This window comes from Eriocheir sinensis, chromosome 8 (assembly GCF_024679095.1).
Source record: "Eriocheir sinensis breed Jianghai 21 chromosome 8, ASM2467909v1, whole genome shotgun sequence".
In the NCBI taxonomy this organism is placed as follows: domain Eukaryota; kingdom Metazoa; phylum Arthropoda; class Malacostraca; order Decapoda; family Varunidae; genus Eriocheir; species Eriocheir sinensis.
In genome coordinates, this window is record NC_066516.1 from 5,590,969 (window position 1) to 5,616,604 (window position 25,636).

The following is a 25,636-nucleotide window of genomic DNA, read 5'->3' on the forward strand; positions in this document are numbered from 1 at the left end:
GGCTATATCTTAATCTGCATAAACATCTATTAATATGCAAACAAACAGGCAAAGCAATAAGATACGCATTTGAATATGTATAATACTAAAATATGTTATTGAGTGCTAAGAAAAACTGTAGTGGTAATAGTAGTAGTAGTAGTAGTGATGGTGGTAGTAGTGGTAGTAGTAGTAGTAGTAGTAGTAGTAGTAGTAGTAGTAGTAGTAGTAGTAGTAGTAGTAGTAGTAGTAGTAGTAGTAGTAGTAGTAGTAGTAGTAGTAGTAGTAGTAGTAGTAGTAGTACATAAGAACATAAGAACTTAGGAGTCTGCAAGAGGACGGTAGGTCTGTATAAGGCAGCTCCTTTGAACCTAAGCTCCCGTGTATCTAACCCCACCTAATATCGCTGTCCATGAATTCGCTGTAGAAGTAGTAGTAGTAGTAGTAGTAGTAGTAGTAGTAGTAGTAGTAGCCTAGCAGAAGTAGCAATTTCTTAACAAATGCTAGCCAGTCAGTCATCGCTTTACCAACCACCCAGATGACGAGCACCGGTGAATAAGTGATGACGAGCCCGGCCATCCTTTGACACCACAACATGACTACAATATCACCCGCCCTGTTATCGACGAGGCAGGACCAGAGACAGAAATTACAATATGTGTGTGTGTGTGTGTGTGTGTCCCGGAGTAGCGTGAAGCCCATAATAGTCACTTAGAGCGTATAGGAAATAGTTTTTGAGTGATAGATGAGGTTCAATTCAACAAGTAACAAGGAAAAGAATAGTTGACAAGCGGTGGAGGAAGACGCTAGTTAGTAAATAAAGAAATAAGATAAAAAGTAACACACACACACACACACACACACACACACACACACACACACACACACACACACACACTTACTTTGAGCGCATAACAAATAGCTCCTGGATGATATATTACGTTCAGTTTAATAATACAAGGAGTGGCAGAAGACCCTTTTAACACGAAGAAATAAAATAATGGTCACACACGCATAAACACATAGTAGGTACTTTGAGCGTATGACAAATAGTTCTTTCTGGAGTGATAGATGACGGTCAATTTAATATAATATATGTAACAGAGCTAGTGTAATGGTGGACAGCCGCTGGAGAAAGACCCCTTACCATATAAATAAATAAACGAAATAACTGTGTGTGTATAAGCTACGTGAAAGAAAATGGGACGTAGGAAGAAAGGAAGGAAAAGGAGAAAGAATGGAAGGGAGAGAAGAAATGATGACAGGAAGAGAGAGGGGAAAGGAGATCAATCGGGTTGTCTAATGAGTGTTTTTGGTAAATGTCCAGAGAGTTGCCCATCTCACTGCGGTACTTATCACCCTAACCATGGGTTAGATCTCCTAATTCTATACATTTTGAACCCCATATATATGCCTCGCAAATTGATAGAATCGCTGCTAGCGATTTTTGAAAAGTTAGTGAGTTTTTTGCGGCCGCCTCGGGGCGTCACGGGGGGGACTGGGATACTTTGTTACCCCCCCCCCCCTCCAAAATACGATATTACGCCTCCATTTTGTACTTAAGGGACGAAATACATGTCCCTTAACCATAATATGAAGGCGGAAAAACTTAAAAGTAATGAAAAAGTGGTAAAGGTAGTGAAAAGGCATATTATACATACGCGCGATGTGTTTACATGGCGACGCCATCGCGATGTGAGCAGCGTTGCCAACGATCCAGTTAGCGATGTTAAGCTAGGTCAGCTTTGGTACGCTTAGTTAGCCAGTAGCCCACGCATGTGAGACCAGGTCCACCACGCGTGGTTATTTTTTTTTTTAGAACACGCACCTATACCCAAAGGCTTTTGTGAAGGTTTGGGCCGGGTATAGTATATATTAGGTAAAGGTGCGTGTTCTAAAAACACGCGTGGTGAACCTCGTGAATGACTAACCATCGATAAGATCGCAACACTCTGACATTTATCGTTTTTAGGTTCCTGGTACAGCAGAAAGGTCAGACTACCACCAGGGCCTTAAAACCCTTCGAAATACCTGAAACTCCTATGAAAACCATGTCAAATATGTGTGCTTGGACCCCAGAAACGTTAAAAGAATATGGCACAGGGTTTGGTTCGTCAGCTGGAGAGAGAGAGAGAGAGAGAGCGAGCCAGAGAGACAGCGAGAGTTGGCTACACAGATGTATCAAGGCAAGTATAGAGAGGTATCGTCACTCTCATAGAACGTGAAGAACCAAATTTTGAAATGAGCTTTTTTAATAGGACCTCTAGCTCGGATGTTTTTCATGTTATAAACTACAATAAAATAAAATAAGATGTGGATTTTTTGTTATATACCCTATGAAGCAACTGTCGGTGAATAAAAAAAATATGTATAGAAATGTTCACGGCATCTCATCCTGGACGATGATTGGTTGGCGTCTCGATAAGCTCCGCCCCTTCCTCGAGCCTAATTAAGCCCCGCCCCATCCTCGTTGTCTGCCCAAACCGACGACTTCACACACCTCACTCTCACCCTGTTTCCTGACCCCAACATTCATTTTTACGAAAAACTGAGACCATCTTCCTGAGAAAATTTTGCATCACACGAGCATAAAATTGTAACCATAATGTAAAATTACACATACGAAAATCAGAGTTAAATGAAGTAGGGAATACATATTGTTACGCCAAGGCTTAGCTTAGTTTAAATTGTAATTGGCGCCACGTGACGTAATGAGGGTTCACTGCGGCCCCGTTGAGGGGGCGGGCTGGAGAGGGACGCCATGCGGCGAGGAAGAGTGGAGACGGAGAGAAGACAAAGGACGCGCTCGCCTGTGCTCTGTGCCTTAGGACTTAATCGCCTGTGATTTGTGCCTTGACTGCCTCCCCCTTGGACTATAAGGATTGTACAACGTGCTATTGCTTAGTAAACCCCAAGAAAGTCCGCCCTGTATTTAATTGTGCCTCGCTGTGTGCTCTGTGGGTGTGTGCAGTGTGTCCGCCAGGTGTCTTTGTGTCTGCTGTCCGCCTCGTGGGAGCACTGTGTTTTCCATAGCGAGCCCAGTTTAAGTAATTGGGAGAGCACCTGTCTGCCTGTGTGAGGGTAGACAAGTGGAGCATAACAGTGGTGTCAGGAGCAGGGGTGGAAATTGCTGTGAGTGGACGGGCAGACAAAGAGTGACGCCTCGGGCACAATGGACCTCGGCGAGCACGGTGCGGCTGGCGGAGCGAGTGGTGGGGGTAGTGGTGACCTTGAGGCTGATGAAGACGCTAAGCCTGGCCAGCTGGAGTTAATTGCCTCAATGTTGGCTGGCTTGAGGCAGAAATAACGCTTCAAGGTCAAAAGCAGGCACAGCAGGCCAGGCGCTCGAGGCACAGGCCAGCAGGCTTGAGGAGCAGGCCCGTGAGCAGGCCAGGCGCTCCGAGGCACAGGCCAGCAGGCTTGAGGAGCAGGCCCGTGAGCAGGCCAGGCGCTCTGAGGCACAGGCCAGCAGGCTTGAGGAGGCACTACAAGCAAGTTTGGCTTCTGTGCGGCAGGAGGCACGGCAGTATACCGATCAGGCCTGCGAGGAGGTCCGGTTGAGCTACCGCGGGGCCTAGAGGCACGGAGAGGTGAGGTGCAGGAGGGACGGTGTGAGGCGAGGCAGGCTGCCGTGTGTGCTGCCCCAGAGGACGTGCAGAGTGAGCCTTTGTGTGATTGGGGGCAGTGTCAAGCCTCGCTGAAGACAAGCAGTGCATTCTCTGAGCCTCCGGGCCTGGCGTGTCCGGCCGGGGTCACGGTCGGGGTTCAGCGGCTGGCGTGGGCTGCGGCAGGGGCGCGAGCGGCGGCCCCCGCCACTGTTGCCAAACAGCCTGCCACCCTCGCCTCCTCACCTAAACCCTACCCTGCCTCCTTTCTTGCCCCGAGTGCCTGCCTTCTACCCTGCTCGTTCGTTTCCTTCCCACGACCACCGCAGGCGTAAGCCGGCTGAGTATGACGGCAAGGTAGCTTGGGAGGCCTACGTTGCTCAGTTCGTCATGCTCGCAACAGCTCAAGGGTGGACTGAGGAAGAAAAGGCGCTGCAGCTGGCAACGGCGCTGCGGGGCCCGGCACTCGAGATTCTCAGCCACCTTCCAGCCACCAAGCAAGCTTCCTTTACCAGCCTGTCGGAAGCCTTGCAGCGCCGCTTTGGGCACAGTCACCAGGCTGAGGTGTACAGGGCTCAGCTGAAGAAGAGGGCGAGGCAGAAGGGCGAGACGCTGTCACAACTGGCGCAAGATGTGGAGGCCCTTGTGAGGCGGGCTTATCCGGCTGCTGGTGAAGACATGACGACCGTCCTCGCCCGTGACGCCTTCGTAGATGCTCTGCAGGACCACCAGCTGCAGATCTACGTAAACAAGCCCACCCTGGTGACCTGCAGGTGGCTTTGGCGAGGGCCATGGAGTTCGAGGCGTTTCTCAAGACGTCAAGCCGCCTCGCTGACTACGCCAAGCCTCGGAACGACGTGCGAGGCCGGAAGGCGAAGTTCGAGCGTAAGGCGGCGTCGAGGAGACGAGCCCCGAGTTTGGTGGCCGTTGCTGGGGCTGCGGTGAGAAGGGCCACAGACGCGACCGGTGTCCGAGGGGCGAAAGACGCGTTCCTCGACCGGCCGAAGTCTGGGGCTTCCAGACTTGCTGCAAGGACTGCGGCAAGTCTGATCACCGCTCCAGCGCCTGCCCCAAGCCGAAGCAAGTGGCGCAGGCGGGAAACAGCAGCAGGCTGGACAAGGGGGCGACTACCCAGCCTGCCAAGGTCGACACGCCCCCACTTGTGTAAGATGCCGCCATACCACTAGTTCGGTGCAGGTGGAGGGCAACGTAGACGGTAAGTCTTGCCGCCTGACAGTCGACACCGGGGCTGAAAAGACCCTGGTGCGCCCCGGTTGCTGGACGCTGAGCGGCTCCCAGACGCCCGCAGAGATTGTGCGGCGTGACGGGGCATTGCGTGGCACTCCAGGGGCCTGTAGTGGCTCGTGTCGGCGTGGGCGGCGCAGAAGAGCGGCTGCCAGTGTACGCCGCCGACCTGGATGAAGAGGGCTTGCTCGGTTTTGACTACCTGGTGCAGACTGGCGCATGTATCGACTTTGGACGGAAGCGGATGAGGGTGCACGGACAAGAGGTGCCCTGGCTTCCGGAAGTCGGTTGTGCCGGTAGTGACGGCCGAGCGACTGCACCTTGCCCCCAGGACGGAGCGACGAGTCCAGTGTCGACTGTCGAGGGTGATGCACGACGCGGAAGGCATAGTAGAACCCTCAGAAAACCTGCACCTGACTGACGGTGTGGCAGTCGGGAGGAGCCTCGTGGGAGCGGGTGAGGAGTTAGTGACAGTACTCGTTGCTAACTTCTCTGACGAGGCTCGGCGACTACCCGCTGTTGCCATACTAGGCACATGTGAAGAGGTGGAGCGCTGAACAGCCGTCGAAGAGTGCGTCTACGCCTGCGGAGGAGTGCTGCCTGACTTCCTTGAAGACCTGGCGCTCAGGGGCTCCGCTAACCTGACGGAGTCGCAGGCGGAGAGGGTGCGCCACACCTTGACGCAGTACTCAGACGTGTTCAGCCGGGGCGACTTGGACTTGGGCCGCACGTCGCTGGTGAAACACAGCATCAACACTGGAACCAGCGCGCCCATCAAGTGTCCCCCTCGACGTATCGCACCTGCCCGACGAGAGGAGATGCAGCGCACCGTCAACGACCTGGCAAATCAGGGGTGATCGAGAAGTCCGACAGTCCGTGGTCTTCAGCGGTAGTCCTGGTTAAAAGAAGGACGGCACACAACGCTTCTGTGTGGACTACCGGGCACTGAATGACGTGACTGTGAAGGATTCCTTCACCCTGCCTAGGATCGACGACACCTTGGACGCGCTGGTAGGGGCGAGGTGGTTCTCCACGCTCGACCTGAAGTCGGGCTACCACCAGGTGGAGATGGCCGAAGAGGACAAGCCGAAGACAGCCTTTTCCTTCGGGCAGGGCTTGTGGCAGTTTAATGTCATGCCCTTCGGCCTCTGCAACGCCCTGGCTGTTTTGAACGTCTGATGGAGCGGGTGCTGGACGGCCTGCAGTGGAGGACGGCCCTCATCTACCTCGACGACGTCATCGTCTACGGAGGCACCTTCGAGGAGGAGCTGGGGAGGCTGGAGGAGGTCCTGCAACGCCTGAGGAAGGCTAACCTCAAGCTCAGCCCCAAAGTGCTCCCTCTTCCAGTACGAGGTGCCGTTCCTGGGGCATGTCGTCAGCAAGGACGGCGTGCGCACAGACCCGCAGAAAGTGGCAGCAGTAGCAGACTGGCCTCGGCCCACTAACGTAGCTGAGGTCAGGAGCTACTTGGGTCTGTGCACCTACTACCGTCGCTTCGTGCAGGACTTCGCCACCATCGCGGCGCCCTACACCGCCTCACTCGTAAAGGAGTGCCTTTCGAGTGGGACGAGGCGTGCCAGGCTGCGTTCGACGGCCTGAAGAGGGCCCTAGTGGAGGCGCCGGTCCTGCCGTACCCCAACCCGAAGCTCCCTTACCTGCTTGACACCGACGCCAGTGCGGAGGGCATCGGGGCTGTCTTGTCGCAGGTGAAGGATGGAAGGGAGCACGTGGTGGCCTACTACAGCGCCAAGTTCAGTAGGCCTGAACGCAACTACTGCGTGACCAGGAAGGAGCTGCTGGCAGTAGTACAAAGTCTCGAGCACTTCCAGCCGTACCTCTACGGCGCTGAGTTCACCGTCCGGACCGACCACGCTGCCCTGCAGTGGCTGAAAACACTGAAGGCGCCGGAGGGTCAGCTGGCGAGGTGGTTGGGAAGGCTCGAGCAGTTCAACTACCGGATTGTTCACCGCCCGGGTCGTGTGCACAGCAACGCCGATAGTTTGAGCCGGCGCCCGTGTGAGGCAGGTTGCTCTCACTGTGCTAGCAAGGACCCCGACCCTGTGACTCGACGCCCGTGTGAGGCAGGTAGCTCACATTCCGTCCCTGAAGGACCTGACGCCGTGAGTCAGAGCCCGTGTGAGGCAAGCTACTCACACCAGGCGCGTCGGGACCCTGACCCTGTTTGCCGACGCTTAACGGTGCCTGCCAACGCCACTGAAGGCAACGACCGGTGGCGTGAGGCACAGAGCGCAGACCCGCTCTTGCTCCTGTAGTGCGTTGGCTCAGGGCCAGCGGGGAGCGACCCCGGTGGGAGGAAGTGTCGGCGGAGAGTCCTGCCACTAAGTGCCTCGTCGACCAGTGGGAGACGCTGCGGTTGGACCGGTGGGGAGTGCTAGTAAAGCGCTGGGAGGTGTTAGGAGTGGGCAGAGACGCCTGGGTAGTGGTGGTACCCCGTGCAAAGCGTGCTGAGGTGTTACGGAGTTGCACGCCGGTGTTACTAGTGGCCACTTGGGCGAGAAAAAGACCCTTAAACGTCTCCGCCAGCGCTTCTACTGGGTCGGTATGCGGAACGACGTTTCCGAGTGGTGTCGGGCCTGTGACGTTTGTAGTGCGAAAAAGGGCCCCACACGCCGGAATCGGGCTCCGCTTCAGTTGTACAGCGTGGGGGCGCCAATGGAGCGGGTTGCTGTAGATATTGCTGGCCCGCTGCCCATGACGCCCCGGGGCAATCGTTTCGTATGCGTCGTGATGGACTACTTCACGAAGTGGCCTGAGGCGTATGCGCTCCCGAACCACGAGGCTGAAACAGTGGCGAGTGTCCTAGTAAACGAGTGCTTCACCCGGTTCGGTGTGCCGTCAGAACTGCACTCAGACCAGGGCCGTGAGTTCGAGTCCCGTGTGTTCCGTGAGTGCTGCGACTTGCTGGGAGTGCGGAAGACCCGAACGACGCCACTCCACCCGCAGTCGGACGGGATGGTGGAGCGGTTCAACCGGACACTCGCACAGCAGTTGGCCAAGTATTGCGGGGCAAACCAGGAGGACTGGGACGTCAAGTTGCCCGCAATGCTGATGGCGTACCGGTCCGCTGTGCACGAGGCCACTGATTATACACCCGCACGTCTTATGTTTGGCCGCGAGCTCAGGCTCCCCGTGGATCTGGCGACGGGGCGGCCGCCGGACGTGGGCCTGCCGACTGTCACCTCTGGCTTCGCTGCCGCGCTGCAGGAGAACCTGGTCGAGGTCCATCACCAGGTGCGCGGCAAGCTCAGAGTGGCAGGCCAGGCGATGAAGGACTACTACGATCGCCGCATGCGGGACGTGAAGTATGCGGTGGGTGACAGAGTGTGGCTGCATAACCCTCGCCGGAAGAAAGGGTTATCACCGAAGCTGCAGAGTCCCTGGGAGGGGCCCTACACGGTGATTGCAGTCCTGTCCGCTGTCACCTACCGCATCAGGAGGGGCCGCAAACGCTCCTCTGTCGTCCACGTTGACCGGCTCTGGCGCTACCATGGGCCGGGCCGTTACTCCTGGGGTACTGGCGCTGAGGAGGACCCTGACTACCCCAGTAGTGACGAGGAGGACCGGGCAGAACTTGACCCGGTGGACGTCGAGGTCGCGGATGATGTGGAGGAGGAGGCAGGTGGAGACGCCGACCTGGAGGCCGGCTCTGCTGGTGACCTGGACCAGCCCGCTGCCTCTCCCTCGCCCTCACCTCCACCGCGACGACCAAGACGTGAGAGGAGGAGGCCAGGATGGCTTACAGATTTTGATACAGAATGATTTGTTTAGTTCCCCAGTTATGTTTTATTTGTTTTGTTAAGTTGGCGAGGCGGGTCGCCTGCGCTTAAGGGGGGGGTAGTGTTACGCCAAGGCTTAGCTTAGTTTAAATTGTAATTGGCGCCACGTGACGTAATGAGGGTTCACTGCGGCCCCGTTGAGGGGGCGGGCTGGAGAGGGACGCCATGCGGCGAGGAAGAGTGGAGACGGAGAGAAGACAAAGGACGCGCTCGCCTGTGCTCTGTGCCTTAGGACTTAATCGCCTGTGATTTGTGCCTTGACTGCCTCCCCCTTGGACTATAAGGATTGTACAACGTGCTATTGCTTAGTAAACCCCAAGAAAGTCCGCCCTGTATTTAATTGTGCCTCGCTGTGTGCTCTGTGGGTGTGTGCGAGTGTGTCCGCCGGAGTGTCTTTGTGTCTGCTGTCCGCCTCGTGGGAGCACTGTGTTTTCCATAGCGAGCCCAGTTTAAGTAATTGGGAGAGCACCTGTCTGCCTGTGTGAGGGGTAGACAAGTGGAGCATAACAATATTTTCTTGCACTTATTTCCCTTCAACTCCTTAGTACTCTGCTGGTTTTCGTCGCATCACTTTTTTAAGCACAGATCCTAAATCTGCATGCTTTTCTGCTTCTGATGGTGTGTGGTACGTCCCGAGGCAAAAATACGCATAGGGTCAAAATCGCCTCTGAACATAAGCCGTGCCGTGACAGCGTTCATGTGCATCGGCATTTGTATACTCAAGTCAGACTCGCCGCTCACGTGCAGCCCCAAGGCCAAGGCTTGAGGTGAGCGGCGAGTCTGACTTGAGTAAACAAAAGCCGATGCGAATGAACCCCGTCACGACTCGGCTTATGTTCGTAGGCGATTTTGACCCTATGTATATTTTTACCTCGGGACGTACCACACACCATCAGAAGCAGAAAAGCATGCAGATATCTAAGGAGTTGAAAAATAAGCAAGAAAATATATTCTTCATTTAACTCTGATTTTCGTATGTGTAATTTTACATTATGGTTACAATTTTATGCTCGTGTGATGCAGAATTTTCTCAGGAAGATGGTCTCAGTTTTTCGTAAAAATGAATGTTGGGGTCAGGAAACAGGGTGAGAGTGAGGTGTGTGCAGTCGTCGGTTTGGGCAGACGACGAGGATGGGGCGGGGCCAAGCGTGAAGGCTATAGGATTTGCCAACGAGTGATTTCCTCTCGCCTGTATGACGATACCTTCTCTATACTTGCCTTGAGATGTATAACCACTCAGCCAGTGAGACAGACAGGCATATTGACAGACAGAGGAAGGACATTACAACGCTCCCATTAGAACACACATCAGCTCACCTTACCTCCTACAAACAGCATATAATTATTCTCAGAAGCTCATTCAGCCATAAGTCTATGTCGTTCGTCGCGTTACATAGCTCACGGACGACTACAGAACCATATTATATAGTAAAACAAAATCCAAATGGGATCTTACCTTTTGCCGTGTCTTGCTCCGGCCGAGGTTCCGCAACTTCCTTGGGCGAGACTGCTGGGTCGGCATTCTCAAGATGCTTTCCACCGCTCACATCAACTACTTCCTAGAGCCAAAAAGGAGACCAGTCGGGTTCTAATGAGTATTCTTTTAGGTTCATGGTACAGAAAAAGGGTCTAACCACCACCAGGGTCATAAAGCTACCCCTGGAAATGCTCGAAACTCCTACGAAAGTCTTGTCAAACATGTACTAAACTTGGTAAAGACTGACCCTACATTATTTTTTTATCAAGGCTCTCGGAGTAGTTGTGGACATTTCCATGGGTAGTATTATGGTTCTTCTGGTGGTTTGACCCTTTGTCTGAACCCAGGAACCTAAAAGAACACTCGTAAGTACCCGATTGATCTAATTTTTGGCCTTTGGAAATTGTTGATGCGAGTGGTGGATTGCGTCTGAGATAGCCTACTACGTGGTGTGTTCCTCTCCGCCACTACGATGATACATTATGATGATTATCCAGATTTAATGATAGTTCTTTACTGTAAATTTAAGTAGGCTACCTTGTTGTAATTAGCCATTTAAATCAACTCACATTCACATCATATTCACGTTTTTTTTTTTTTTTCAACTTTTTCAGCCATGGTTGATTCTCTCTCTCTCTCTCTCTCTCTCTCTCTCTCTCTCGTCATAGTCACTATCCACTTACAACCCACCACTATCACTACTATCACTTATACCATCACCACCATCATCACCACCACCATTTATACCATCATCATCACCACCAGTTATACCATCATCATCACCACCACCACCACAACCGCCACCAGTCATGTCGCCATCACCACCACCACCAGCCACATCAAGATCATCACCACCAACATCACCACCACAATAAGACATACCCCCCCCCCCCCAAAAAAAAAAAAAAACTTATCTACTACTCCTTCCCATTGTTATAGTCATTGTTATTGTAATAGTAATTGAAACGAGTCGGTGGGAGTTTGGTAAGAGTAGTAATTGTAACTCAAACTGTACATAGATGTTCTTAAGTAATGTTATAGTAATCAGTACAGTAGTCTATGCATGACTCCCCCAGCGTGAGGTCACCAGCTACCCTGACCTGACCTGACCCAGCCAAGCCACACAATGCCAAGGAAAGGAAATAAAAATGCCAATGTCGATTAAATAAATTTAACATGAGAAAACTATAAAGATGTTGCAAAAAAGAAGACAATAATAATAATAATAATAATAATAATAATAATAATAATAATAATAATAATAATAATAATAATAATAATGATAGTAATGATAATGATAGTAATGATAACAGTAATAATGAAGTTGGGTATAATGAATGATTTCTGGTCTTGTTCATTGGTGTAAAAATTTAGCTTGGTTCCTGCACACATGATACAACAGCAGACTCATCACCATCTTCATCACCATCACCACCACTTCCTTTGCCTATCCTCCTCTGCCAGCGATTGAACAGAACAACACACACACACACACACACACACACACACACACACACACACATTTGACATGCGTACACACAACTTCCATGGGCTTGCCACACACACAAACAGCGTCATCACACCTACACACAGCGTCCTCTCCCTCTCTCGGCCTTTGCCATGCGAGGGAGCAGCAAGGGCGCTGTGCTGCTGCTGCTGCGGTCAGCATCACTTTGAGCAAGACACTTGGGGCCACGGCAGCTCATCGCCTCCTCTTCCCACAGAAATAAAGGAAGACTTCAGAAAAAGAAATTGGCAAAGGTTATTTAAAAAAAAAAAAAAATGGGAACAAAAATAGATGCTGCTGCTGCTGCTGTGGGTCTGAAGTGAAGGCCAGTAGCAGGCAGCGCTGGGTCCTCCAAGGCCGAGGGAGGGGCACAGAAGGCAGGGGGTGGGGGCAGCAGCGGGGCCCTGGGCACTGCCTCCCCCACCCTGTCGGAAGTCAGCGTCTCTCCTCACAGCTCAGCCCCACGCACTGAGTCCAGCTCTCGGCGGCGGGGCAGGGGTTCACAGGGCACACTGTTCCTGGGGCAGCGTGAGGCCCACAGACAGGGGCTGTAAGGACACTCCGGGGCCCACACACGGGGCTGTTGGGGCATTACAAGGGCCACTCATTTTCTAGGGCCACTATGGGGCACAGTGATACGGGGCATACCGGGGCACAGGGGTCACCAGGTCATGGAGGGGCACACACACACACACACACACACACACACACACACACACACACACACACACACACACAGCTGCAAGGCACTCCTGCAGCCACACAGTGTCTGGCAGCCTGCCGTTGGGCGCTGCGGCACACAGCAGTGTTGGCAGGGTGGCTCGCCTCACTCATCCCAACACCAGACTCACCCCCTCCAGGCCCTCACACTGATGCTTAGCCAAAGCCTCACCCCACCCCTCCCCACACCTGCCCACCCCATCATGAGATACACGACAGCACACCAGCCCTCGCTGCGGCACTAGAGAACCGGTTGGTGCCAGACGATCTTGCCATTGAGGCAGCCAGAGACTAGAAGGCAGTGTGTCGGGGAGAACTTGGTGCTGACCACGCAGTTTGAGTGGCAGTTGCTGGTGGAGACATCGTAGAGCGTCTGCGGCTTGTCCTGGACACAGGTGGACAGCTCCGAGCAGTTGCGGTCGAACATCATGAGCCGCACCCCATGGGCGTAGGGCGAGCAGATGAGGCGGCCGTCAGAGTTGAAGCAGAGCTCCTTGATGAAGCCACGGCCCACATTGGGCTCCTCGATGTAGTGGGTGAGGCGCGGGATGTTGCGCGCAATCTTGTGGTTTGGGTCCACTGTACGGTAGTAACGCGGGTAGTTCTGGCCTGGCCGCAGCAGCAAGATGGCGCGGTGGTTGCCTGAACCCGTGCGGATGTAGAAAGCATTCTGGGAGTCTAGGGAGGCTGAGGGGGCTGTTCTGCCGCCACTGCCGCCGCTGTTACCGCCGGACCCCGCAGCCGTGTTCTCCCGACCGCTGCCCTCCCGGCCTGCCTCACGCCTGTTCCTGAGGCTGAAGGTCATGTTGCGGTTGAGGCGTGGGAGGGCTTCCCAGGATGCCTCGCCGTTGCTGCCGCCACTGGAGGAGGAGCCACCACCACTACCACTACTGCCACTGCCGCTGCCGCTACTGCCACTGCCACTGCCACTGTCGGCGGCCTCCCGGGCGGGGCGCTGGCGGTCCTGCCTCAGCCGCTGCTCCTCCCGCCGCTCCCGGATGTGCTCCAGCGCCTCAAACACATCCATCGATGTGAAGCGGAACTGGATGTCAATTCCGCCGCCACCACCCCCACCACCCACAGCTATCCCTGCCCCCCCCACTGCCACCCCCCCCTCACCACCACCACCGCCGCCACTGCCTCCTGCCTCACCACCACCACCGCCCCCGCCCCCGCCCCCACCCCCGCCCCCGTCATCCACCTCGTCCCTGGGGCTGTGGCGTAGCGTTATCTCCATCCTGGGGCTAAAGGTGACTGAGAGGTGTAGGTTGCCGTTACCGTTTCCGCTGTCCCCGCCACCGCCGCCACCGCTGCTCCCGACATGCACCTCAGGCTCGGGGGTGGCGGCGGGCGGCACGTCATCGTAGGACAGCAGGTCATCGGCAGGACCAGTGTCTGCATTGTCCTCGTCCTCATCCTGGTCCTTGCAGGCCGTCACACCGAGCTCCTGGATGTCATGCACACAGCTCCACTGGAAGGTATAACAGTGGCCCTCAGCTCTGATTCGGCGACACAGCACTCAGCAATGACTCAACACACTACACCCAGCACTCAGCAATGACTCAACACACTACACCCAGCACTCAGCAATGACTCAACACACTACACCCAGCACTCAGCAATGACTCAACACACTACACCCAGCACTCAGCAATGACTCAACACACTACACCCAGCACTCAGCAATGACTCAACACACTACACCCAGCACTCAGCAATGAGTCTGCACAGTGCACTAAGCCATCAAGTCACCTATAGCACTCAGCAATAGGAGTCTGCCATGGAGATGTTACAAGAATGACAGACAGTAAGAGGTACAAAGCAGAGAGAGAGGAGCGAAGAGAAACAACAAAGAGATGAACAATGAGAGGAACTAGACACAGATGAGCAAAGAGAGGAGCAAAGAGGAACAAAGAAGGAAAAAGCAGAAGAGCAGAGGAATAAGGCAAAAATGAACTAAGAGGGATGAACAAAGAGGAGTAAGGAAGAGATGAACAAGAGGAATAAAGAGGAACAAGGCAGAGATGAGCCAAGAGAGAAACAGAGATGAACAAGGCACAGATGAACATAGAGGACCAAGGAAGAGATGAACAAAGAGGAACGGAGAAAGAGGAGGAGACAGAGAGGAGCAGAGAGAATAACAAAGAGAGAGGAAGAGAGGAACAAAGCAGACAGAAAGAGGAACAGGGCAGACAGAGGTACAAACACACCCCTCAGTGGCCGAGCCTGGCTGTGATTTTGGTGAATATTTTTCTAAATCAACAAAAAAACTATTTCTTCGCTCAGCGCATAGAGAACAGTGAGAACTATCAGTGAAGAAGCTGATTTCGGTGATATTTTAAAAACAGGGCGGCTACAGCAAAATTTAAATCCCCCGCTGTGTTGTTGTTTGTGACTTACACGCCACTCCACATGGAATGGTGCTTTCTATGGCATTTTTTTTTTATAATTGATAAACTGAAAATTAATGGCTAAGATAGCACACAACTTTTAAAATTTTTGAAATAATTTACCTGAGTATATTAACTCCTTGACTGCGGATTTCCTACAAGAAGACATCACCAAGATACAGGAATGGAACAAAAGTGGCTGCTACAATTCAATGAAGGAAAATGTAAAGTTCTGCACCTTGGGAGGGGATATCCAGCACACCAATACCACATGGGGAAACATTCCACTATCCACCACAGAGGCAGAGAAAGACCTGGGACTATATGTTACCAGGCTACCAGTGAAGGCAAGTTCGGTGTCAATCGCAGCGGACGGGTTAATGATATATCAACATCTCAAACCTGTAGGGCAATCAGTAAAAAGACCCAGGCATGCCCCTTAACCACCACCACCACCACCACCAAACAACAACACCCCAACATCACCACCATCACCACACAGCACCCGGCCTTACCTCAGATGAGTCCTCCATGGAGGTATTGCGGGACAGGATGCACCAGCCCTGGGGATGCACCTGCAGGGAGTGGATCACCTCCTCGCTGGGAGGTGTGGGAAGTCGAGATGAACTCCACGCGGTTCCGCTGGGCATAGAACAGGTGGGTGAACATGGCGGCCTGCGGCAGCGGCGTGTTTGACAGCTGCATCAGGCGGTACATGTTCGGCTGGTGGGGGAGAGGATGGAGGGGAAGGGGATTAGTAGAAAATAACACAAATGAACTTATAAAATTCTCTCTCTCTCTCTCTCTCTCTCTCTCTCTCTCTCTCTCTCTCTCTCTCTCTCTCTCTCTCTCTCTCTCTCTCTCTCTCTCTCTCTCTCTCTCTCTCTCTCTCTCTCTCTCTCTCTCTCTCTCTCTCTCTCTCTCTCTCTCTCTCTCTCTCTCTCTCTCTCTCTCTCTCTCTCTCTCTCTCTCTCTCTCTCTCTCTCTCTCTCTCTCTCTCTCTCTCTCTCTCTCTCTCTCTCTCTCTCTCTCTCTCTCTCTCTCTCTCTCTCTCTCTTTCTCTCTCTCTCTCTCTCTCTCTCTCTCTCTCTCTCTCTCTCTCTCTCTCTCTCTCTCTCTCTCTCTCTTCTCTCCATTTGCATCTCCTTCTCTTTCTTTCTTCCTCACCTCCTCTCTTCTTACCTTTTCTCTCCCCCTCTTCCTTTTTTCTTTCCAGCCTCTCTCCTTCCTTTCTCTCTACTTTTGCATCTACCTCTCTACCTTCCTACTTCACCTTTCTCCTACCCTCTCCACCTCTATAAATATTTCCATCTCCCTCTCTACCTTTCTACCTCACCACCTCTCCCTCTCCTTTCCTTCTCCCTCCCTCTCCCTCACCTTGAAGTCCTGAAGGTCCTGGGCGAGGTGTTCGAGGCTCAGGTTGTGCACCAAAACCATGTATCCGCCGGTGGTGCACATGACCAACTTGCTGCAATCTGGGCTCAGTCGCATCCGCATCAGCCCCTGCATCTTGAAGAGCTCCGTTGGCAGCAGGCTCTCCTCCGTGTACCTGGGAGGACAAAAAAACACACGTACATACAGTACAGTCTCCAGGATTGCGAGTTTCAAGTTTGCGATTCACCGAGTTTGCGATAGGGACCCAAAAAATTCGAGTTTTATTGAAAACTGAAATTGTGATATGACCCAAAAGGAAAAGGAAAAGGAATAGGCTGCTAAAACTGTTTTTTTTCACACCTTGTTGTGGTCCTGGACTCTCATTCTCGCTCTTACCCACCCCCTGGGCCTTTCCATTGGCCACGGGAAGCATGGTGAATGGGATCCGGGCAGCCAGGCGCATGTGTGCAAGCAGCCCCGGCTGCACGATGGCCCGAGCAGCTGACGGGCGGCTGATGATGGCAACGGTGATGATGAGTGTCAGCGGCATGGCCCCCGCATTGGCACTACCCAAACGTCAATTTCACTGGGGCCCGCATGTGTGTGACTGTGCCCATTGTGGGCCCAGGCTCCTCAATTTGCCAATTCTCCTCTCCACATGTTGTGCGGGACCCCTTTCCTTTCTTCCATCTCTTCTTTTTCAAAAAGAAGAGATGGAAGAAAAGAAAGGGGTCCCGTGCAACATGTGGAAAACAAGAATTGGCAAATTGAGAAGCCTGGGAACATAAAAACACAGCCACACACACACGGGCCCCGACAAAAACACCGTTCAGGCGGCGCCGATGCAAAGGCCAGGATGCCGACACTTATCACCACCATCACCATCATCAGCTGCTCGGGCCCAGCGCGTGGCCGGGGCCATCTGCACACATGCGCTTAGCCACCCGGATGGGTGGCCAAGCGCAAGATGTCAACAGTTTTCCATTTTCCCCATAAGAATAATGGTTCAAAGTTTGCGATTTCAACATTTGCGACCCGCATCATCGACCTATTTATCGCAAACTTGGAGACAGTACTGTACATAAGAGAAATGCATAGGTCCATATTCTTTAACGTACAGGTAACTCTCGATTTATGCGAGTTTGGTTTACGCCTTTTTTAAAATAACGCAGGGTCCAAAATCCAAATAATTGTTTAATTTACACGTTTGTTTCACTTATACGTGATATTTTATGGAGTGGCCACCAGATGTCTCACACAACTGGATTCACAAGGCGCTGCAGCCACACAGCTGAGCTCAGTTCTTCCTGCGCGCCACTTAAACAAAGATACAGTACCCACGCTGCCACGCTACTCAACAATAGGGGTGGGCAGGTACCGGTACCAGTACTGATACTAACAGTACTAGCTATACGGTACGGTATCGGTACCAGACTGCTTGGTACCAGTACCAATACTAGCCAGTAGCTCATGATGTCCCTCATTTCTTCCTCACACGAGTGAGGCTGAGACTGAGTGCCTGAGTGGATATCCTCTCTCTCTCTCTCTCTCTCTCTCTCTCTCTCTCCACTGAATGAAGTGAATATTTATTTTTTGATAGAAACCTACCTCTTGTTTGATTTACATTATTTTTGATTTATGCGACCTCTTCAAGGACACAATACTCGCGTAAATCAAGAGTTACCTGTACAGTGGTACCTTGTGATTCGAACTTAATTGGTTCATTTGGGTTGTTCAAATTGAGAATGTTCGAATTAGGAAGCAATTTATCCCATTGAAATTATTGTAGAAAAAAATAATCCGTTGCAGGCCCCAAAATCCTCATATTTTTTTTTTACATTTTTATGGGTTTATGTTGTGCCCTGTGGCCAGATCACTCAAATAAATACATTAAAGACATTTAATATTTGCTGAGACCTACCAGAATTGGTCTGTCTTATCGACTCGACAGCACTGCTTTGAGATGTAAACAAACATGGCAGAGACATCAACATTCAGAGGGGTAACGGGTATAAAGTTCATGCATCATATTTCTTTATTATCATTCTTCATCTTAAGTCTAGTTGTTGTAATATTCTAGTATATTTTTAAAACTTAAAGAAGTGTGAAATTTCAAACTTGAATGTGCTTCAGTGTTTGTTGAACTCATATGTAAAGTAAGAATGTTAAAAGATAAGTGCAAAATGGCACTTGTAAATACAGTCATCCCCCGCCGTTCGCGGGTATTTCTTCGGACTTGGTAGCGATCTGAAACATGACAGCGGGACTATAACCCTATGGGAAAATATGCATTTGGGGAAGTCACCTCTGACACGTCATATAAAACATGTTTTTTTCGTTCCCAAAAGTAGCCCAATTTGCGATAAGTAGCCCAATCTGGCAACACTGCAGTGTGGCGGCGCGTGAATTTTTTTTTTTAGGATAATGTTGCTATGAGAAAATCTCGACCAATAGCAGTCGTCCCTGAGTGAGCTGCTGGCCAATAGGAAAGCATGACGTCACAGTCTAACCGTGACGTCACTCAGGAGCAACCTAAAGGCGGTGTCACACTAGCACTTTTTCCGTCAACTTTTTCCGTCGTTTTTCTGAAAATCGCGATATCTTGGCTGCGCCTGTCACACACAAACGGTGTTTTGTCTGAAACTTTCCGTCGGCACAGACCATGGAATGTAAACAAACATGGAGTCCACGCTATGCAAAGATACGCTGCTCTGAACCTAATACTGTGTATTGTGAGACTTAGAGAGCTAAACAAGCCAAAAAGCGTGCATGGATGCGCTCATGGTTGGCCTCGGGGAAAGAGAAAGTGTGTACCACAGGCTGTTAAAAGAGCTGAGTTTAGAGGATCATGAGACTCTGAGGAATTGGATCAGGTTGGACAAGAGCCAGTACCACAGACTTCTGGAGTTAGTGACACCTCTTATTGCCAGAAGTGACACCAGGATGAGGAAGGCTGTCACTGAAGGAGAGTTTGAGACAGGTTGAAGCCACGCGGAAAGTCTCGGTCTTGGTCTTGGAAATGTAAACAAAGGCGGAAATTTGCAGGCGGAAACGATCCTGATCGTCTGACAAATTCATGCGATAAGTTCATGCGGAACGATGAAAAATCGACGGAAATGGCATTAATCGATGGAAAAAGTGCTAGTGTGACACCGCCTTAACGTCCATTGCCCCGCCTCCTCCTCTCTCCTTCCCCCCTCTCTGCCTCCTCCTCCCTCCTCTCTGCCTTCCTCCTCCTCTCTCCCTTCCCCCCTCCTCTCTGCCTCCCTCCCTCCTCTCTGCCTTCCTATTTAGCGTCAATGCATCCGCGTATACGCGAAACTGGGGCCGCGTATAAGCGGGGGGGGGTCACAATTAGTTGACCGCGAATACGCGAAACCGCGATGGGTGAGACCGCGAACGGCGGGGGGTGACTGTATAGAATAATAACCAATCTTTTCAATACTGTATCTCTTCAGTATTATCCATAAATTGTTTGTGTTTATCAATCAAATGAAGTTAAACAGTTTTATGAAGAAGGTCTGTCTTACCTCAATGATTCCTGTCTACTAAGGAAACAGCGTGTCTTGCACATGTTGTCAGGTTTGATGTACAGCCATCCACTAGTTGGTTTAGGTACAGGCATTAAGTCACTTAATTTTCTTCCTGACCGGTGTCATTTTACATGAAGTAGTGGTAAGTACTACTGTTATACACATTGTTGTCCTGCGCAATTGGGCTATTTTTCAGGGGAGTGTACGGGAAAAAATGGCAATTGCGAGTTGGAGGTTTTTGAGGCAGGAGTCCGTGGTATCACATTCACTGACCTAGCTACACCGGTGGCTTCGTCTGCAGCCGTTTGTTTGTGTTCAAATTGCGACGCACATTCGAATTAATGGACAAAATTTGTTTGATGAATGTGTTCAAATTGGGAATTGTTTGAATTGAAAGGCGTTCAAATCACGAGGTACCACTGTACCTGGCTCCCATTACGACTATTTTCCAAGGCCATAGAGAAGATTGACCAGGTTTTAATGCGTGTTTTTCCCGTTCATGGTGAAGAGGTCATGTCACAAGGATCACAAAACACTCCATGAAAATCCCAACAACTTCTATGGGAGGCTTTTCAAACAGGCAAACTGAGGTGCTGATGCATTCAGAAATACTGGCTAGACTTTTATATCGATCTAATTTAGAAGAAGAAAAGAAAGAGAGTACAGTCGTCCTTCAAATAGTACAGGGGTTAGGGACCCAGGACCCCCGTACTATTCGAAAATCCGTATAAAATTAGTGCCCCCCCCCCCTAGAAACACTCCTGGGCACTCCTACGGAATCCGAGTCCCACCTGGCTCAGCTATTACCCACGGGCCCAAGTTGCCAGTTATCCATTTTCTGCTGTAGTTACAGTATAGTGTTACCACAACAGGGGTGTCGAAGGGGGCGAAGCCCCCCGTTAGAGGTCAGGATATTTCAAATTCAGTTGGAGTAGTTTAAATATGCGTCCCTTAACTATATAATATGGAGGCATAATGTCGTATTTTGGAGGCGCGGAGTCAATCTCCACAATTACCGTTTTGTATCTTATTTTAAGTATGAATTAGAGAGCAACAGAAATTGTGGTAGAGAGTAAGAGAGTGTGAGTGTATGACATGGCTCGCTTATTGACAATGTGGAAGGGAGCAGCGCTGCCAGGATGGCTCCATTGCCCGGCATGGAAACACTACAGCAGAAAATGCATAACTAGCAGCTTTGGCCGGTGAGTAGAAGCTGAGCCAGGCGGGACCAGTTCACGTGGTAAGCTCTCCCTACCGCAAATCAACTCATACCAAAACGTAACTTCTTCTAAATCTGAATTCTTCTGCAAGGTGAACAGCTTTCTCGAATGCTTTGGGGTGCATTCAGTAGGTGTTTTGGCTTGTCTCTTGGGTCCCATGTTCATGTTATGTGGTAATGGAGAAGCATAGCTGAGGTTGTGCACACACATGGACTTAGGGAAAGCACATAGGTTTCAATCTGGCAGAACAGTGTTCCTGATGTTGTGCACACACACGGACTGAGGGGATGTGCATGGCTGGCAGTCTGGTAGAACAGTGTTGCCACTCATGCTATGGCTACTTGGTGCAACGAGCGGGAAATTTAAAAATCCTAAAAAAATATTCTATGACAATCCGTATAAAACCGAAACCGTACTATTGGAAACCGTACTATTTGAGGGATGACTGTATTTAGAAACAGAAAATTAGAAGGAAAAAAAATACAGGTCAAACTTTGTCCGTGATGAGTTTAGGCAGAATGGAGAATATATTTCCCTTGTGCAGGAAAGAAAGGGAAGGAAGAATGATCACCACCCGCTCACCCATTTATGTCCCAGCCTAGGATCTTGCCATCAAAGCCCGAGGTGACGAGGATGCCATCGGCGGCTGAATACTCGATGTTCTTGACCCAGTTGCTGTGCCCCTGGAGGAGGCGGATGCGGCGCTTGAGGTTCCGCACGTCCCACAGCGCCACCGTATGGTCATCACTGCAGGAGGCGAACACACGGGAGTCTAGGAACCTGGAGGGAGGAGAGGGAGGACATGAGTGAGGTGAAGAGGAACAGGTACAGAGGAAAGCAGGATACAGTGAAAAAGAAAAAATGATGATGAAAGAGGAAATAAAGCACGGTCATTCAAAATTTTTAATCTCTCTCTCTCTCTCTCTCTCTCTCTCTCTCTCTCTCTCTCTCTCTCTCTCTCAGTGATAAAGAGGTAGAGATGAAAAAATAAACAGACCAAGATTATTCAAAATTTTCAATCTCTCTGTCACTCACCCACTCACACTCCCTCCCTCCCTTCCTTCCCCCCACACTCACTTGATACAGTTGACACAGTTATCGTGGGCGTGGGGGATGTGGTGGACCTGCCGTCGAGATAGTGGGTCAAACACCATCACCGCCCGCTGCTCACACGCCGCCACCAGGTGACTCCTGCGCCAACGACCACAACAACAACACATGAATGAGATGACAGGCAGGATTGTGTCTGTTTTGGTTGGGTTTAGTTTCATGATATGCAGGATTGTTTTTGTTTTGTTTTGGTTTAGTCTCATGATATGAACTCAAATCCTGTATACTAAAACTAGGTAAATCCAACAAGGTGAGGTGAATACTGAGCAGCAATGCAAACAAACAATACATGGTTTCAAGAAAAGTAGATTTAGGGAACCTTCACCTCTCTTGGACTGGAATGAGTATTTTGACAAAGAAATGTTATACACTTCATTAAAGAACAAAGAACAAGAAGTTACGTTATCCCCATCCTGCTGCCCCAAGGGAGTCCCTGCAGCTTGTGTGTAAGGAGCTCAGTAAATATGTAATTTCACCAATCTTACAAAAGCGTACAAAACTGCTTATTTCTGGTAACTTCAATATGCTTTCAATCAATCCACTGTCTATTACCTGTGATAATCACTAGTTTCCCCTCCCACCCTTCCCAGAAGCTACTGATTTTAGCAAACATAAATAACACAAATTGCAAACACATCAAAACTCACTAGACATAATAATTTCATCCCTACAAAATGCAGAAATGGGGGAAATAAGTACTTTAGCCCTCAAAAGACCACAAAGAAGATAGACTCTACTGCTGCCGGAGTTAAGTCGCCACCTCGATTGCCGCTTCTGATATACTCCACAGTGCAGGTGTATCAGAAGTGTTTATCGTAAACGATTACTTAACAAATTTAACGAAACCTAACATCACCTCATAATAGGGGGCTTTGACTCCCCTTAATCCCACCATTTAGCAATTTCAATACAAAATGGTAATTAAAAAATATTAATGGTGCAACAAGATATGTCAGAAAAAATAGTGTTAAACTCCACGGTGCAGAGGAACTAAAACAAGAAAAATACCTGAAGCTCTGTACTTAGTGTATTCACTACTTTTCCTGTTCTACCTCTGAAGACAGCAGCAGCATCCACTGACACCAAAAGGTAAACATGTCTACTGTCTAACAGAAAAGGATTTATTCCCATCCAGTGAGCTGAGTGGCTGCTGGACGAGCCCAGTTCTGCCAGCAAGAAGTGATTGTCTGTTATAAATTCTACCATTTACCATTGATGAGGTTTAAGGCCCTGCTCCACCGCCAGCGCAGCACTCCACAGGGCCGTCAACAATATAACAATGTTAGCCTCTAAATATTATCCTCAACATACATGTTTATGATGTCTGACTCGGCTAACATGTGACAAGGTGAATATAAGAACAAGCTGGCCTGATCAGCTGGCGGGAGTCTTCCTACCGGATGAGCTGGACTTGGCCTTTACAACTGGACAAGGCGGGCTCAGAAAATAGCCACATCCCATGTGTGTGTGTGTGTGTGTGTGTGTGGACAAAGAGCCTCCCCTCCCCCCTTACCCATCAGGCGAGAACTCCAGGTTGAAGACCCCCCCGTGACCGACGAATCCCGTCTTGGGGTCGTGGTCGTGAGGGTCCCAGGAGGTGCATGGCGTGATGGCCGAGTAGAGGCAGCGCCGCAGCCCAGACTCCCAGCCCAGGCCAGGCCGCAGCCCAGCCTCGCGGCGCCGCAGCTCGTACTCGGGGAACACGCCGCCATACACACGGCCTGACTTCACCTTCGGCATTGTTTCTCGTCAGGGGGTCCGCTGCGTCCTCTCGAGGGTCGTGCAGGGCGGCGAGGTCGTCAGCTGAGGCATGAAAGACGACTCGCAGCCTTCTTCTTCCTCTTAGGACCTGTACGACTTCGTGGGTCCTCCTCCTCCTGGTCCTCTCCTCTGCTTATTCGCACACTGCTCTCCAATGGCGTTACACTGGCTTATCTAAGACACCAGCGCACTATAATTTATGAACGACAGCATGAAAGACAACTCGCTGCTGCCTTCTTCTTCTTCCTCTTCAGACCTGTATCTCCTCGTGAGTCCTCCTCCTTCTGGTCCTCTCTTCTGCTTATCCCCACACTTTGCTTTCCAATGGCATTACACTGCTTATCCTCCCTCACCCTAAGACACAGGGCCGCCAAAAGATAAAGGAAGGAGGCTAACGTAACTTCTCGGCCGTCCTCGCCTCCAACAAAAACTTTCTTCTTCTTCTTCTTCTCGTCCACCCAAACAAACATTTCTTAACAGACGTAAATAGTGGCACAAAATTGGGTCATTTGTTCCTTATTTCGATGGTTTACGGCGCAGAAATTAGTTCCATCCAGTTTTGTGTGTGTTTTAGCCTGTGGCGGGCCTTGGGGTAAGTCTCTTTAATAGGGGTTTGTTAAATGTGTGTCAATGTCACGTGATGAATATAATGAAAAATAATGACGTACGTTGAGATTTCACTGTGCCTCATCATCCTGTTTGACGGAGATAATGAATAAATGCGGTGTATGCCTCTATGTCCACGGAAATCAGTTATAGCATATATCAGCTGGCAGAACAATGTCATTCATCATCGTCATCATCATGCTCATGGGCGAACCAGCACAGTGGGTCATGGTAAAGCGATGAATAATGATGAATAATGCATGTAAGTACCTTACTTCATGTACGGTAAAGTAGATACTCGATGAACTGAATCACGAGAGGAAAATTGAAGGGAAGGGAAATAAAAAAAAAAATGGAGCGGAGTGCGGGTCATAAAATTATATAGTAAAGCCACACTACTAAAGCGATGCATATGGATGAATATAATGCATGTTAACTTACTTAATATTCAGTAGAGTAGGTACTCAATGAAATGAATCACGAGAGGAAATGAATATAATACAAATAAAATAACGTAAATTTATATAAAACTATATGCAAAAATACACAAAAGTAATTAAATTTGTGTGAAAGTAGATATACAAATTGAAATTATTATGCGGCTATAAAAGAACCAGTTAGAAAATAGGTTGGCGCGGATATGACGTACTGATCAGCTGTCCTAAACCTAAGTGATTCTACATTAATCAGATGGGTCAAAAACGTTGCATTTCTACTCTTTAGTTAATATTAAGTTGAAGGAAGTGACGGTCGAGCTTGTTTTTTGAAGGAGTCAATCGTGTTACACTGGACCACTGACAGTGGGAGCTTATTCCATTCTCGCACTACAACATCGGTGAAGAAAAATTTGGTGCAGTCTGAATTTACTTGTCTACATTTGAGTTTTATGCCATTGTTCCTCGTACGCAAAGTGTCGTCGATCATAAACAATGTTGATCTGTCTACATTCGTGAAACCATTAAGTATTTTAAAACATTCGATCAGTTTTCCTCGGAGGCGACGTTTCTCAAGAGAGAACATGTTAAGGGTGAAAAGCCTTTTTTCGTAAGATTTGTTGCGCAAGGAAGGGATCATTTTTGTTGCCCGACGCTGAACACCTAATTTAGCAATGTCCTTTGCATGGTGGGGAGACCAAAACTGTACCGCATATTCCAAGTGGGGTCTGACTAAACTATTGAAGAGTGGAAGTTTTACATTTTTATTCTTGAATAAAAAGTTTCTTTTAATGAAGCCCAACATTCTGTTCGCTTTATTTGCTGCATCGATGCATTGCTGTGAGAATTTGAGGTTTGACGCGATTTAGACCAAGTCC

General features: G+C 50.2%; 1 protein-coding gene across 1 annotated transcript; it reads right to left on the reverse strand.

Annotated features, from left to right (window-relative positions):
• Window positions 1–11,260: 11,260 nt before the first annotated feature.
• Window positions 11,261–24,261, reverse strand: LOC126995402 (DDB1- and CUL4-associated factor 10 homolog). Its single transcript, XM_050854909.1, is given in 7 exon segments — window positions 11,261–13,801; window positions 15,236–15,338; window positions 15,340–15,443; window positions 16,098–16,269; window positions 21,430–21,627; window positions 21,925–22,038; window positions 23,471–24,261. Coding segments are annotated over 7 exon segments (2,148 nt in total). The 5' UTR covers window positions 23,698–24,261; the 3' UTR covers window positions 11,261–12,571.
• Window positions 24,262–25,636: the final 1,375 nt, after the last annotated feature.